Here is a 17,684-nt window from a genome sequence, read left to right as displayed (position 1 = left end):
TGAACAGATATAGTGCCTCACGCAGGGCAGTGTGGGACTCCTTTAAAGATGAGCTGAGGGGAGAGGCCATTAGTTATGTGGGTCAGTGCCGTAAGCAGAAGAGGGTAGAGGTCAATACATTAATAGTGCGGTCGAAACAATTGGTGTTGGAACACTTGAAATAGATTAGTGAAGGGGGGCAAGAGGAGTAATTGAGGGAGTATACAGCAAAACTGGCTATAACAAAGACAGAAATCAATAGCTATTTTCAGGTAAGAGTGGCCCAAATTTATCAAACACATAAGAGAGATGTATGAGTATGGGGAATCAGAAGGAATGCTGTTGGCCCTACGCACAAGGCAGAAAACTGTTAGAAACAACATAATCAAAACCAAGAACAGTGTAGGGCAGTGTGAAATGAGGCCCGCGGAGATCGTGTGTGTCTTTGAACAATACTATAAGGAACTATATCAAGCAGACCCTCCTAGATCCAGCCTAATGGGAGCAGAAGGTAGACAGCCGGCATTTAAAAGAATCAATGAGGCTGCAAATCTGGAGATGGAAGAAGAGTTTGCACTTGAAGAGGTAGTGGATGCTTTAGGCTCCTTGTATTCTGGAAAGGCCGTGGGTCCAGATAAAATCCCTTTGGAGGTATATAAGTTGCTTCAACATGAGCTGGCCCGATGATGCATGATCTCTTCCTAGATGTGCAGCATTGGGGAATCCCACCCTCCTCTAGATAGGGAAGAGATATGGTGATCTTTTGTCAAGAAGGGAAACCCACCGGAACTACCTGCCTCGTACCACCCTATCTCTCTGATAAACTGATGCCAATGTGTATTCAAAGGTCTTAGCCAATCAGCTACAGAGGATCATAGCAAAACTTGTCTCACCGTAGCAGCGTGGCTTTGTACCAGGTAGGGGGACCACTGACCATGTCAGGCGGGTTATCTCTCTATTGAATATACCTGAGGTAACAGGGGGCGATATGGCTGTGGTCCTCCTAGACTCTGAAAAGGCTTTTGACACAGTGGCATTGCAATATCTTTGGGGAGTTTTATCGGAGACAGGGTTTGGCTCACGACTTATTACTGCTATCCAGGCAATGTATTATAAACCCTATGCCCGGCTGCAGGTGAGGGGTAATACATCAGAGAAAATCAAGGTAACCAGAGGGACCAGATAGGGATGTCCCTGCTCCCCAGTTCTTTTCGCCATGTACATTGACTCCTTTATTGATCAGATTCTACAAATTCCTGCAATTAAACCTGTAACAACTACTGGATACGAGACCATGATTTTGGTTTATACGGACGATATAACTGTCATTACAACAGACCCAGAGAAAAAATTAAGGAAGTTGAAAGTATCGCGGAATTTGGTAGTAAATCTCTTGAATAAAGCAAAGACACAATTAGTGTGCTCACAGCAATGCAGTATTCAAGACCAACGTATGATAGAGTCTGCCATGTACCTGGGGGTTAGGGTAAGCTCCAATATGGATGCAATATGGCCCATTGATTTAGATCCGGTGCTCGATGGTATAGGATCGGAATTTAAGCGCTTAGATAAGCTGCATCTGACAACAATAGGGAGGGCCAATGTATTAATAATGAAAATCTTCCCTAAAGTGCTGTATTTGTTTCGTTTCATCCCCCTTGAACTAGCGGATATAACTATGCTAAAAATGAATACAATGTTCTCCAATTTTATTTGGAACTACCAAAAAACCCGACGGGCTTTGAAAACTATGACGCTCCCTCAAGACAGGGGGGGCGGGCTGGGCTGTCCCGAATCTGCTGTTTTATTATTGGCCAGCTGCACTACAACAGATGGGTACTCTGCTCGTAACAGATAGTTTGAGAACTGGTGACCTAGATCCACCCACTGTCTATCATTTAGCTATCGGTAAATAGGCAGAGGGGCTATTCCTTAGACAGCTAGAACCGAACTATTATAAAAAGACACGTTTAAGTGCATAAAGGCGGCTTGGCATCGACCATCTTGAGCCACATATACCTCTCCTAATATTAATACACTTCAAACGTGAGGATAGCCACACAGAAAAACATAATGATATAGATATTTTTTTCTATACTCAAACACAGACAAATCAACTGTCTCTAATGGTCTGTTGTTCCTAAGCTTCCTGTAAAATAAGAGATATGTACGAGAAAGGAGATCTTGAATCAACAAGCATCAACATTTATCACTAACAACCCTGTATAATTTGACCTGCAAGGATTCTTATCAACATTGCCAATATCAACAGTGTTAATAAGATCAATGGAGTTCTGAAGCCTTTCTTCCTTCACTACTTCAGGACTATTACTGTATCCAACCAAAATAAAATTGTCCTTGTTTTGGTTGGACCCATTGCTGTCTTCAGATATTTCAGTGACAGAATAAATACTGCAATGAGACTTGCATGTAGCTAAACGGTGACCATATTTTCAATGGTTGAAGACATCTTTGTTCAAATCTGGGCGGCGGTTTCGATTGGTTGCATGCTTTTCTCCACATCTGTTACACTTTCCTTGGGACACCTTGCTTTAATACAGACTCTTTAAGTGTAATTAACATATTGATTTTAGGTTTTTACTTCTTATGTCTGAATAAAGGCTCCTGAATCTGTTAATTGAAACAATGCAGTATGATCGTATCTCTAATGTACTGCTCAGGAATAAAACCAAACTCACAATTTGCGACAAAACATGCAAAACTGCTATATAGATTTCAATGGGCTCATTAACCATTTAGTTGCAAGAATAACATTTGAAATGCTCCCTAATAACACTTGATTCATCCTTTCAATGCCTATTTAATATTTCTAAATCTTCAACAAATACATCACAATGTTGCCCATCACCCCACAAGGGTGGATTAAGTAGTGGCAAGTGGTTGAAAAATAATTGTACTTCTGTTCCAATAAGATTGAGTGAAAATCTGTTTTGCTGACAGCTATAAATAAGTTGACATTAATTGCTATTATAATTTGGTATATAACCCAGACCATTAACATCATTTGTATACTTTGCTCTCCACATTTTATAATAAGGGATTTGGGGGATTAGCATATTGCTGAATAATGGAAAAACACACAAGCTCTTAAAACTGTCCAAGGATGGGCAATCTGAAACAGCAGATAAGGTTGGATGAAGTACTTGCAGTCATGACAGGTGTACTCTACTGTTGTTAAATGATAAATAAAGTCAGGTTTTTTTTAAAGAAAAGTAAAATTATAGCAGTCAAATGAGGTTTTAAAACAAGCACAGCTAACAGTGATCAATCAAGACCACAAATGCACAATGAAACTAAAATGGTGGCCTTTTTTTTTACGAGAGCGCAGGGTGGCTTACAGCTGACATGGTCATCACATAATAATAATCAGTGCCCCAGTTTCGGAAGGTCAGCAGTCAGGGGTACTGATTGGTTGCCATGGTAGAAGCCCAATCTTGCAGAAGCCAAAAAGTACAGACGGACAATGACATCTTCAATCAGCTGTCAAATAACTGTTACATTGAATACAGTTGGAGAAGAGAAGTTCAGTGAGACTGCAGGTTTCAAAAGAAACGATGCCACTGTTGAGGCACGGCTTGGGCTTGCACCTCAAACAAAGAATGCATGAGCCTACATCAAATAGAAATGATGGAGAGGAAGAAGCTGTTAAGTTAGACGAAAGGAAGAAGGCCAAGTGAATACAAACGTAATAATAAAGCACATATACATTATTAAATATAGCGGATTTCAGCAGACAAGACTAAAGATATAAGGGCTTGCATTACAGTTTGATGGGAGAAGGTGGGACTCTAAGGGTTTTATGAAGAAACCAGATTATAAAAAAGCAGGTTGCAGCAACCTGATTGATTTGAACAGTATAAGGAAAATTATTGGATTGCCATCCCAAATTGACAGTCCTGATGATGATCCCATATTTTTATGGGATCGAAACGTCGTCGACATACACTCTGGCCCATTACACTGTGCTTTGTAGTATTTTTATTTTGGTTGCAGTAGTGTTTTGCTTTTAATAAGAAGTGACCGAACAGTGTTATTTTAATGTTGGTCACTGTTTGCTTGCTTGAATATGTCCATATGTTTTTGTTGTCAGTTTTTAACACCTAGTTTTCTGTGCATTATTGTATTTCTGCTCATTGTTTGTTTCAGTTCATTGTTTTTTTGCTCTCTTGATCTTTGGTTTTTGAAATTATTCCATCGGGGGAATTCAAATTTTTGTTCGAATTGTAGTAATAAAATTGAAAACTCTGATCATTGAATCTGTTTATGGAACTGATTTTTGTATTCAGAACAACTGTATTTCATTTTTTGTTCATGGGGCGTTGTTTCTAGAATTGAATCACGTATTTAGCATCTATCAATTTGCCACCCTTTTATAAATTAGCCACGTGGAACTAATTTTCAGAATAAAGGGGTCATTACGATGTCAGGTGGAATCACTTTCGCCCGACACAGACTCGTTCATGGGACCAACCTACACCCGGTTGGCAGTCCCAACCGCCTCATTAGGATACGACCGAACACTGTTCGGTCGCATTCTTATATGTCACTATGGAAGCATGCAGTATGGCCGTAAACCGGCCATAATGCATGCTCCTATAGTGAAATGGGAGGTACGGTTCATCCCTACACCCCGTGGCAGGCATCTCAAGATGCCTGTCACAAGGCAACAACCATAGGCTGTGCTCCCAAGCACGGCCCTGCTGGGGGCCTCCAAAGACGCTTTCCGACATGGTTCCCATGTCGAACAAGCCGCCATGTAAACTATGCCGGAAACCGTCATAGTAATCTCAAGGGCGTAATGGCCTGCCCTTGAGAATACTACCCGACTTCTGACTGGTGGACGGGCCCTCCGAGCACATCGGAAGCCAGCCGGAATGACCGGTCGGTTTCCTGAGGCGGTTGGAAAGGAAACTGAATGTCCCATTACGATGCAGCCGTAAAGGCTCTGACCTTTTTGAGCCGCATCGTAATCGGGCCCTTAATGTTTATTGGATCTGCCAAAAATTTAAATTAGCTTGAAATTTAACTGCATAAATTCAAATGTAACTCTAGATTCAAAAGAAGGTAACACCCCACTAGAGCATGTGGATTTTGATTAATTGTCTGAGGTAATCTTAATTATAAACAATTATAACATCAGTGCTTTTGACTTTACAAACAGGTAGACTGGAGCAAGTTTGTTGCAGTTAATGGAGCAACAGCACATCCCCACTATGACCCAGATGGGACAGCGTACAATATGGGAAATTCGTACGGGAAACACGGTAGGATTTAATGAGTTAATATCTTTCTATTATGCTCTCATTTCAGCATTTAAAACATGTTTTTTGTCACACCCGAAATGCAAAGCTTGTCTTTTTCTTGTGCTCAGAAAAACATATTCATTATGGACATTCACAATAAATGTATCGATAAGTCGTTTTTTCCACAGATAATGTCAAAGCAATTTGCTCACTGCTTTGATTGGGCAGATTTTTCAACTACATTGTTACTTGCGATTGCCAAGCTTCATTTAATGCGAACTCAAGTTGTACTACATGGGCTGAGTGGAAAATTATGCAAAAAATGGAGAAAGCTGAGAGAGGGCCTGAATTTACCCCTGTCAAATTTGGGAGTAAATTACAAAACCGTATAGTAGTAACAGAAACCTTTGTAATGTAGCAAAAAAATAGAGAATCATGGTATTAGAAAAGTGACATAACTCCCTGAAGTGAAACAGAAATCAGTAGTCTGAGGCCAGTTCTGTAAAAACGGGCAAAGATTGTTTGTGGCAGGTGAGTGGAAATGATGTCCATGATTATAAAAATCATAACAGCATTTTTTGACTTAGCTTTTCCCCTTTGTAGCAATTTCCATGATAACTACCGCTGTTTCTCAAGTCAATTGGACAGAGATGACATCTTGAGGCTAGACAGCTGTGTTGACGTTCCTTGATTTGAGTCATTAGTGAATTAGCTAAAAACGTGGCCCATGTTTACAAATTGGGGCATATTATATCTTGTAAAGACTCGTTATATATGTGTTTTGCAAGGTATGGGAAACTGCATGCGTGTGTGCTTGCTGAAGGCAATGTTTGTTTTTAATATCAGGATAATCAACAGTAAAAATAAAAACCGTCCACGAGACTATTAAAAGGTGTACACACAGCCCTTAAATCGGCCCACACACTCTCCTGTCAGTTTAGCCCGCCGGGCACACCCTGACTGCCCTATAGGCCAGTCCGACCCTGTATTGTAGCTTCGCCACGCGGGCACCGGTGTTATTTATTCACGGCGTATAGCTCCTGTAAGGTTTTCATACAGGCCTGTTTCCATGCCATTAACCAGCGCCACAGGTTAAAGCTTTGCTTTGTGTTCGTGTCACATGTGATTATGCTTCAGAGAACAGAAATGGATGCTGTTTTCACCATAAAAGTCCCAATACATTCATGGCGGTGTTGGGTATCACCGTGCAGTACAGTTCATGGCAAGGATTCCTCGGCGTGTACCTACTAAACAGCACAAAACAAATTATTCCAGACTTATTAAACCAGGTGACATAAAACGGAAATTGGGGGTACCCTGTGCTCTGTTCTGTGGTTGTGTACAATTGTATGTGTTTTTCAGTTTTTTTCACAGAGTACAACTTCCATATAAAATAAACGCATTAGTGGTATTGATAGTGCCACAGGAGTGGATGAACGCCATCACAGTCATCTGTGGCAGCGCAGATTGCTACATTTTACAACGATGCATACAGTATGCAAATCCGCTCCAAGGGGGTATTACGCAGGACAGAACAAAAAAAAAGTAAAGGCATTCAAATTAGGTTTATTCTGGGAGGGTGTGTTCTTCCAGATGTCTACATTGTCATCATGCAGGGCCAAAAAGGTCCTAAAAGGCGCAAATATATCCCGGGGACGGGCTTTTGTGACTATTAGTTCTGCATAGACTTCTGCATTACGAATAGCTTTAGAAATAAGTACAACCACTGGGACACATTCCCCCTCCACGGTCTCCCAATAATTGTACAACCTCTGCCCAGTCAGGTTGGCACTGCCAAGCTTAATAGAGAACACCTGTTGGTACATACATACATGTGTTGTGATCGGTGGGACCATATGTGTTAATATTGTGTAGGTAGCTGGTGGAGCAATACAGCCTATTTAAGAATTTAAAATGTAGCAATTGATGCTTGTAGTTAATGAAAATGAATTTGGTCTGTTTGCAGCATTGCTTCCATTTCTCTGGGCCAATGTCCAGCTCCGAGTTGGTTTTCCATTTTTCTAAAGCTTTGTGGGTGGGTGAGGTGCAGCGTTCGGTATAAAGGTTAGAGTCTAGAAACCCATTATTGTGCATTAGGGTTGATGCTTAACAGGGTTAGCGCGGCAAACTCTTCCGGCTAATCAGGGAAGTAGGGCAAACCCGTTGAGGAAGCATGGCACAATCTGAGGTAATGGAATATGTCTACAGGCGGTCCCTGGTCCCTTTAGACCGGTTTGATGAGATAAGCATGCCACCAGCAAACAGCTGGTCTGTCCTGGTGTAACCAGCCCACTCGGTCTACAGCTCATACCCCATACCCAGCGTCAGAGGTTAGCAAGGATTACCCAAGGGAGGGAGTACCGGGGAGCAATCGACCCCCAGGGCTGGTTAGTGTATTGCGCCGTTTGAATACGCTGCATCAGTTTAGAGAGTTTAGTCGCAGTTCGGGTCTTCAGTGCCCCGTCTCCACCTGGTCAACCTCGATGGGGAGATGCGGTACATGGCCACTTGTCTGATACCACAATGCTGTGTAGTGAGATTGTGCACCGTGGTAATATCTTTCTAGGCTGGGCACAGCAAATCACCTCAATGTTATTGTCTCGCAGTTTAACCACAGATTATATTCTCCCTGCATCATTCTGGACACTCAGCTTAAGGAGGTGAGTTGTACTCAACAGAATGGGGATATTATGGAACAAATAGAGAAGTATAGGAGGCAATAGCATGTTAAGGAGCACTATTGTGCCGGCCATGGGCAAAGGCAGTGCTATCCAGCTCTCAGTTTGATCACTTAGGGCCATAGTTATCATTATTTCACGCAACACAGTAAGACACCTTCCTGCGCTGCATGAAAGGAAGAGGGCAGGAATACACTGTATCCATCAAGATATGGCACATTCCTGCTCTCTGCCTGCGCTAGCGCACAAACTGCTACCTAGTGCCTATGGAGGCACCCTTGCACCAAGGTGCAAGGGTGCCTGTGTTGCAGACATGATTGTTTATTTTGGAGGAAGGGACACCTTCCTGCACAAAACAATAATTTTAAGCTTTTTCCTCTTTCTACCTGTGCTGCAGGAAGAGGCAGAAACTAGGAGAAATAAAGATATTTCTCCTCGTTGTGCCTCCTCAGGGAAGGTGTAGCATTTTGACACATTCCCATTTGTACTAGTCTTGGTAAATCTGGGCATGCGCCAATAGCCATTGGTGAATGCGTAGGAACACCCACTCTCCACCCATGGAACTGCCTTTCGCTAATCCCGATTTACCAAGCCATGCAGGGCCATGCAAGGTGGCCTTTCGTGGCTTGGTAAATATTATTCTAGGTTTTGCATCGGCATTGCGCAACCTTTAGTGTCGCAAGGGCGATACTAAAAATTGATAGAGACACCCTCAGTTTGTCCAGAATGAGGTTATAACTACCCCGTATCATTGATGGCTTGTCCCTATTCAGCAGCACTCCCACGTACCTGACCGTGGTCTTATCCCATTGTAGTAGAAATCTAACTGTTGGTCTCTGGGCTGCATCTGTCAGGTGGAACATCCCTCATGTTGACCAGATATTATTGATACTTGACATTTCCCCAAATCGCATAATTTCGTCTATAGCTAGTTGAAGATTTGAGTCCAGATTCTTGACAAATAACATAATGCCGTCAGGTTATAATGACAAAAGACTGCACTTGTTTGTGAATGCAAAACCTCAGTGCAGGTGTCTTACTCGTACCCAAGAAGCCAACAGCTCCATGGCAACAGCAAAGACAAGGGGTGAAAGAGGACATCCTTGTCGGATGCCCCTCTATATTGGAAATGGTGTGGAAAGATAACCATTGAATCTGACCCTGGTCATCGGGTTAATGTATAATACCTATTATATTGGGGGATTACAAGTCTGCACAGAACTGGAAACGAGATGGGTAATTCAAGAGATTTGAATCCCTTCTCCGCATCCAAAGTGACCGAGATTGTTTCTATTTCAGGAGTCATTTGGTGCTTTACTGCCAAGAGGGTTAGCAAAATGTTAAATGTGGCCCTACCTGGAGTATAAATCTGGATTGCTCGTGTAGCACCAGTGCATTCATCGTGGGTTGAGCCTATTCGCAATAATACGGGCAAGAATTTTCTTATCATAATTCACTTGGGATAGGGGTCTGTATGGTTGATATTCCTGCACATCCTTACTCGATTTTAAAATCAGTGGCGAAGGCTTCCCTATTGGTAGGGGGTAGTTCTCCACTGTCTGCCGCTTCCTGGTAAAGGTCTGCTAGCCTTGGCATCAATGTTGTCTTAGAGGCCTTGTAAAACTCAGCAATTAGTCCATCTATCCCAGTGGCAATACTCCCAGGCAATCCTTCGATAGACAAGATAATCTCTTGTGTGTCTGTTGGATCCTGCACATATGTGCGGGGGGCTCCTTCAATTCAAGAGAAGGTAATTCCTCTAAGTATTTTTTTTTGCTGGTCTTAAGGTATCAGTGTTGCTGGAATATAGATTGGTGTAGTAGGTCTGGAATTTCTGAACTATAGCTGCGTCCTTTCTGTCACTTTATATGTGGCAAGTTGGAAAAATGGAGTGTTATACTGGTGCGCTTTCTCTAATAGCCAGTAGATTGTTCTGCCAGGCCTCTCACCTTCACCATAGCTACTAGCTAGAGCATCTGTGAATAAGTAACTGCTTTGCCAATCTGCTAGTTCTCGGTAACCTTGCAGAGCTGTATATATGCCTAAAAGCATTGGGAGATTGTGGTCCAAGTTATATTTATTTTCTAGTTTAGCCAGTCACATTTTCTAATTGTGTACTATTGATCCGAGTACCCCTAAGTGCTTCCCCAGTTCAAAGCCTCTAATGTATAGGTTAAACGCCCCCCAAACTGTAGTGAATCTTGTAACTGAACTAGATGTGGTATTAGCAGCTTGCAGATCAGTCCTAAAAACCCTAACCCTAAGAGTACCTGCCAGGAAGCTCCAGGGTTGCTGCACCAGACCCACAATAGGGAGCTCAAGTGAAAGGACCACTGAGGAATGGTTAGGCAGTGGTCTTGGGAGATATACGATGTCCATTACCCATTGTAATACTTCAAAGGAGACGAGCAAAAAATCAATTCAGGAGTGTGTGTTATGAACAGATGAGCAGTAGGCTCTCTCCTCCTCTTAATCTACCTCCACACATTTCGAAGTTCATCCATATCCAGCATTTTCTTCAGGACCTTCACAGCTTGAGGCTGATCAGTTCTACAGTGGTTCCTAGTGTATAAATCTGGCTGCATGGTCAGGTTGAAATCCCCTACACGCATTCAACGTTGCTCTCTTTCTATTGCCAACATCTCACCATAAGTTCTTTGAAGAATTGGGGGGCCATCAGTTTTGGGGGCAGATATATATTTTTTTAAACTGGAGTGTCATGCAATACGCCTCCCACCATATCATACCTGTCCTCAGGGTCACTGTATTAGCATAATAGATTGAAACACAAAGATTTTGTGATCAACATGACCACGCATGATTATAATTGTTATACAATGCAAAGTAATTATTCTGTCCCCATGCATGGACAAAAGAGTAGGGATACTCTCCTCTCAGATGTGTCTCCTGTAACGCTGCTATGTCTATATCATGTCTGTTCATAGACAACAGTATCAGTCGTCATTTCTTAAGGTTGCTTAGACCCCGCACATTCCATGTCCTGGCTTTAATCAGTTGCTTTGCTCATCATCCTAGAAGAAACCAAAGGCACCATCAAGTCCATCTACTCAGGGGTCCCTTCAGATCCCTGCCTCCACCACACCTACTCTAGAGGACTGCAACCAATCAGCACCATACTCTCAGCAATTCTGAATGCCTCCACCTCTTCCGCGACACTCCCAGATACTTGGAAATTCGCAATTGTCCTCCCATTGCTGAAGAATATCTCTGCGGACCCTTCAATGCTTGCTAACTACAGACCAATCCCCCTGCTACCATTCCCAACCAAGATCTTTGAGAAAATCATGAACCAATTCTTCACCACATACCTCAACAACTATCAACTCCTCTACACCACTCAGTCTGGATTCACACCCAACCACAGCATGAAGACTGCCCTCAATGCTGCCGCGGATGACATCCCCATGACTCTGGACAGAGAAGACATGGCAGCCCTCACCCTTCTGGAGCTCTTCACAGCATTTGACATGGTCTCCCACCCCATCCTCATCCAGTGGGAACATGACAATGGAATCCAAGGACACACACCAATGGATCTGCTCCTTCCTGAATGGTAAGACCCATTCAGTCAGCCTGGCACCGTACACCTCGGACACCTGCAACCTCATATGCAAGCATTGTCCCCGAGCCCGACCCTCTTCAACACATGCACAATCCTTCTAGCCATCATCATATATTCTCACAACATAAAAATCCTCTTGTATGCCAGTGAAAGGCAACTTATTCTCTCCCTAACGGACAAGACTCCCAGTACCTGATTCAAGTTCAATGCTTGCATGACTGAAATCTCCCACTGGATGAAGACTAATTGTCTAAAACTGAACACCGACAATAACAAAATCATTATCTTCAGGATGAGCACTTCATTGTGGAACTCCACGTGGAGGTCAACAGAGCTAGGAGCAATAACGCCAAGAACCTCTGGATTGTCATCAACAGTAAACTCGACATGACCGCCCAGGTCATCGCCATCACCGCCTCCTGCTTCCATACCTTGAATATGCTGAGGAATATTTTCAAATAGCTCCTGGTCACAAGCAAGCTGGACAACAGGAACACCCTCTGTGCCAGGATCAACCAACAAAAACGCCAGATGACCGCTCATCATTCAGACATTGGCAGCCAGAATCACTCTCAACGTGCTATACCGCACTCCCATCACATCAGACCTCAAGGAACTCAACTGGCTACTCATAAACAAACAAGCACAATTCAAACTCTGCACACACACTTTCAAGGTACTACATAACACTGGCCCAGCGTAGCTCAATGATCGTATCTGCTTTCACAAACCTTCCAGATGCCTCTGCCTGTCTGGGCTCCTAGTTCTACATCTACAATATATACAGAAAACCAGATTCGGGGCCAAACCTTTTCCTACATTTCTCCTAAAGCGTGGAATGACCTGCCTCTATCCATGAAAGCATCCTCCTCACTTCTTGAATTTCTTAATAAGCTGAAGAATTGACTTTTCGAATAGTCCCCTATGCCCTAAAATTGGCTAGACTCTCACCTGCTCAGCACCAGAATACCCTCGCAGGGGATAGTGCCCGCTACAAATCTGCATAATCCAACATTACATCCCACACACACATCTTACATGCTCTTTGCTTGAGGTAGAATATTCAACGGTCATGCCCATGCTCCAAGCATATATATTCATGCATAAACCTCAGTGGAAACCTTAACCAGTTTAGTTTTTATAGTAAGGGCAGTCCTCAATCTCATGACCATTTAATACAGGGTAGCTTATAAATGAAACAAGACGCAAGCATGGCTGACGCAGCAACCGTTGGTTAACCGGAGAAATGCTTCTCAATGAACATAATCAGTAGCACATCAATTACTACTCACAACTCAGCTCCAACAGCAGCAAGCATATCTGGTGTCATTCTCACCAACCAGCAGAATAGCCCCACAACCCTCATGTATTGTCCCTATCTAGAGAGTGGCCTTCAGCAGCTCCGGCTCGGGGTTAGCATCTCTTCTATCTGTGGCAGCAGGTTTGGCAAACCTCAGAACCTCCTTTGGATTAGGATATATGTGCGAATAATCCTTTTATTGCATATGTAATCTGGCATTTTAAGGGAGGGCGCATTTAAAGCCCTTGGCATGTAGCGGTTTCTTTACATCAACAAACACTGTCCTGGCCTCCTGCACTGCCACTGTGAAATCAAGAAGTAGAGAGATCTCCATTCCCTCAAAGCACAGGGGCCCTTTTTTCTGACAAGTCTTAGCACTACATCACTGTGGTGATTGTTCAATAAACTAGTGATAACGGATCTGAGTAGGGCTCCAGGTGACTGGCTGGATCCCAATGATATAATTGTTATTTCACAATCAGTAAATTAGAGAAATTCAACATACCCAGGAGGTCTGGGAGGAGCTTTTCAACGAATGACTCTTGCCTATCAATTTTGGAAGTATCCGGAAGGTCCATTATACAAATATTGTTCCTGCTTGATCTGGATTAAAGTTCTTCATTCTTCACTGCCAATTTGACCATTTCTTGTTCCAAATGCAGCAAGGGCCGTGTGATGTTGGAGCATCAAGCTCCAGTGTGGATAACCAGTTCACCACTTTAAACGGATTGATCGCCATGGTAATTCAGTCTGGGTTCATTATGTCCATTCATACAGTGAGATGATCAGTCTTACAGTTTAGTGCATGCTGGCTGGATTTCGTACCCAGAAGGATTGTTTTAATGTTCATATCCAACATGTCAGTTTCATCTTGATCACACGTGTCCACAGGTGAAGGGATCCTATCATCTTTTTGTGTTTAAAGGTAAGTTTACTCTGCCCAATATTATATTCAGTTTCAGGTTATTAGTTTACTCTGCGGGATCACTTTGGCTACCAGACACTACCTCAGTAAGAGCACAATGCCACCTTTTTTTCTGTTCTGAAGGCAGGTCTAAAGAATTTCTAAACATATTTTTGAAAATTGCATGCTAGCTTTCTGCTTAGTCAATATTTGTGGCTAATATTTACTATTAACCAGGTAGAGCGGACTGAAAATGCATTACTCTTAAATAATATGACATTTAGCCAAATTTCTTCTCTTGTCTAGGTTCAAGCTACAATATTATACGTGTCCCTCCACAGAAGTCTAAAGGCAGTGAGATGCTTCAAGGGGCTCAAGTGATTTGTTCTATTTCGCCAGTGAACAAAAAGAAGCCTTCATATTATCACAGTTTTGGTAAGAAAAATCCTGCACACCATAAATATATGAAATAATTTTTGACTAGGTACTGGTTTTCATTTTTTGCCAATGGAATCTGAGGGCTTTTGGGCGAGTCAGTGAAGCAGTGTTTGAAGCAGTGGCAGGGTTTTGTTCAGTATGTATTTTGCACCCTTAACCACCCTGATTTGAGGGAGATGGAGTGGTCAGAAATTAAGAGAGCTTCCAGATTACTTACCTTTTTGTAGATTTGGAGTGCGTCTTGGAGGTCTATCCATAAAATTGGCAATGTTATGATTAGTTATCAACAAATAAAGGGACAAGTAGTAATAACATACAGCATACACACTTCCTAACACTATCAAAAAGATACAGAATACTCTGTTCCTGTTTACACTCCAGATAAATAACACTAGTGTACCCAAGTGAACTAAACATCTGTGGAAATATGAAAAGTTTTAAGCAAAAAATAGGACTATGATCCAATTATTAAAGTGTGGCCATATTTGGTGACCACCAAATTTGTGTAGAGATAGGAGTACCTTTTGTGATATGCATCTCCAGGATCACGGAGATGCGACAGGTTCCTGGAAGTGTCCACAGGCGTATTCGTTAGTACTCATCAATCGCATTCAGGTATGGAATCGCTACAGATTATGTATGCTTTTTGATTTGCTGATATCATTATCACCTTGTTTAGGAACCGATAAATTAGTGATTTTCAAAGATCCTGCAAATCCTGAGGGACCTGATCTTAATAGAGATTAGGTAAGACTTATAAACTTTACTTTCATATGCTTTGCTGCGCCTATGCTTGACACACTTTTGTGTGGGGTGATAGATGTTTTACTACTGGCAATGGATGTTAACCGCGGGGCACGGCAAAAGTAATGACTTGGCCACACTGAGGATCGATGATTTAAGGGTGCAGTGCAAGTATAGAAAAATCAGCCCAGGGATCACTGCTGGAAAAGAAAACCTCAAGAACGCTGTCAAAGCCTGGGAGGACACAACGACAGCCTAAGCCTATATAGCAGAGGAGATCACCCCTGACAGTTGGAATGAAGAAGGTGGTGGAGATCTTTTTGACATAGATGAGGGCAATGAGAGTATGACTTCCAAAGTTCGATCAAGGCATGACACCACATCTGGAAGTTAAAAGAGTTCAAATTCTGTAAGAAGACCCAAAGAACCTGGTAGCTCAGCTCAGCCTCTTAGAGATCCAGAAGAGGAGGCTGACTCTGGAAGAGTGAAAATTGGCCCTAGACGAGAAGAGGGTAATGCTGAGTTTGAAACCCCAAGGACATAGTGGCAACAACAAAAAACAGAGGTGAATGCAGGGGGTGCCTGTGATCCCAGGTTGCCCAAGGGTATTGTTCCAAAGTATTTGAGGGGAGTGACATAGATAAATGGCTGTCATCCTATTAGAGAGCTCTCAGGATGAGATGGGTGGGTACCAAACATTGGGGGTGCTATTGTGGGAGCTGATTCCAACAGTAGGGAGAGATAGGCTGCTGACTCAGGAGGTTGAGGTGGCAGAGTCATACACTTACATGAAGCAGACACTCATCAAGCTATTTGATCTAACCCCATAGGAGTAAAGACAAAAATTCAGGAACACACCCAAGGGCTCAACTCAGACATGGGTGGACTTTGTAGATGCCTCTGTAAAGTCACTGGAAGGCTAGATAATGGGTAATAAAATAGATTGCAATGACTGGCTCTACTATTTGGTGCTAAAGCATCAATACATACAAATTGAACCTCAGAGAAGTTGAGTGGTTATGCAGTAGGGTCCTTAAAAAGTCCCAAAGTAGTGAACACAAAAAAGGACAGACCCCACTTAAGGGGAAAGATGAAGCCAAGCATAAAAATTAAGTGAATCCTAAAGATTCCCCAAATCCTGCCGAAGGGGTGGAACCTAGGGCCACATCCAGGTTAAAGTAGAGGAGTTATCTGGAAAATAATTTTGACCCTTCAAAGGCTGGGATGTGCTATGACTGTAAACAACTAGAGGACAATGGGTGGGATCCTACGTGCACCAAGAAGTCACCCACCAGTGTTGGGATGGGGGTGAAAGGTGCCCCTGGGAATTGCAAAGGGTACACTGAAGCCACTTAAGTCTCCATGGGTGGGAAGGATGTTGAACCCTTGTCACTCGGGCCTGCCAGCATGGTCAAGTACAGGCAGTGGGCAAGTATCAATGGTACTGAGGTCCAGGCCTTGAGGGAGACAGGTGCCAGTATCACTATGTTTATTGCCAAGTTGGTTTTCCCAGATCAGATCATTCCTGATGAGGTGCACCAGATAGTACACTCTGGCAATGTTACAAAGTCACATCCCATAGCTTTGGTAGACTTTGAATGGGGAGGAGTTACTGGCCCAGAGAAAGTAGCTGTGTCCCCTGCCATCCCAGTTGAGTGTCTGCGGGGCAACAACCTTGAAACGTGTGCCTGGGTAGAGGTGGGGGAAGGACTCCTGCAGCAGTGCTGGGTCTCCCTTAGTGGGCATAAAATGCTCTAGTTCCAAGAAGAACTCTCAAAGTCCACAGACCCAGAAGGAGCCTAACCCTCAGGGGAAGGGCCTGATGTCTGAACAGGAGGCTGCTTTCTTGGGAGATGTATCTGGCCTGGCAGAGCTTCAAGGAACAGGTAGACCTTCCAGAGAGGACTTGAGCCTGGAGAAAAAGCATGTCCCACTCTTGAAGACCTGAGACAGCTGGCTGTCAAACAGATGGAGGGCCTCACTGGTCCCGATAAAGTGTATTGGGAGGAGGAAATCCTGTACAGTGAGGCAAACCAGGGGCAACCAGGAGAGTGGTGGTCCCCCAACAGTACAGAGAATTCCTCGTTTTTCTTTTGTAATTTTTTTTATTGTCATTTCAACAAACCTGGCAGCATGTACAGTATGACAAAAATGAATGCAAGTTCAAAACATCTGGCTCCAGAACTAATCAAAGCAGTGGCAATAAGTTACAACACACCAGGCAGAGGATTGGAGTAGTAAATAGTACATACCAGTAACATAATAAGCTATTTAGCAATTCAAATACGTCCTCAACCGTTTCTTCTCCCAAACTTGCATTCAGTAACTGATCAATACATGCAGGAGAATATCCTAGCACTTCTACAGGTCATTCACAAGTGTACCAGTTTTGGGTGTCAAGCATCACAACCACACCCGCAGACCCTCCCCAGTCCTTGAGTACACCATATTTGAAGCTCCAGTCCGCACAGCACGGGACATAGTGCAGTCAACCAGGCATACTTTCTTTTAAAGGTTCTGTCAGTGCCTGCATCATAACATCCCTGGAAAGTAAATGATCTACTACCCTCTTATCTCGACCCGTTAAAGGCATAATATAACATGTGCATTTGTAAAGCGCACGTCCACCCATATGTATCTTGCCGCAGAATAACAGATGTTTATTGCTACCCAACTCAATGGTACTCATTTTATTGACCTCAAATGGATGAAAGGCTGAGTGGTCCCGCCGGGATTTGAACCGATGACCATGAGGGTCGAACACAGGCCCTTGCAGTAAATGCATTAGTCCACT

At 43.1% G+C, this 17,684-nt stretch overlaps 1 protein-coding gene across 1 annotated transcript in view; it reads left to right on the top strand.

Annotated features, from left to right (window-relative positions):
* The window catches only part of LOC146856880 (carotenoid-cleaving dioxygenase, mitochondrial-like), a 165,022-nt gene that overhangs the window by 52,292 nt on the left and 95,046 nt on the right, over positions 1-17,684 (top strand). The window contains exons 5-6 of the mRNA XM_085647337.1: positions 5,162-5,264; positions 14,015-14,143. Coding sequence (XP_085503463.1) covers positions 5,162-5,264; positions 14,015-14,143 — 232 coding nt within the window. The remainder of the gene's footprint in view (positions 1-5,161; positions 5,265-14,014; positions 14,144-17,684) is intronic.

This window comes from Triturus cristatus, chromosome 3_2 (genome assembly GCF_964204655.1).
Source record: "Triturus cristatus chromosome 3_2, aTriCri1.1, whole genome shotgun sequence".
Lineage (NCBI taxonomy): Eukaryota > Metazoa > Chordata > Amphibia > Caudata > Salamandridae > Triturus > Triturus cristatus.
Note: the sequence above shows the minus strand (reverse complement) of the source record. Positions and strands in the feature narration are given on the sequence as shown.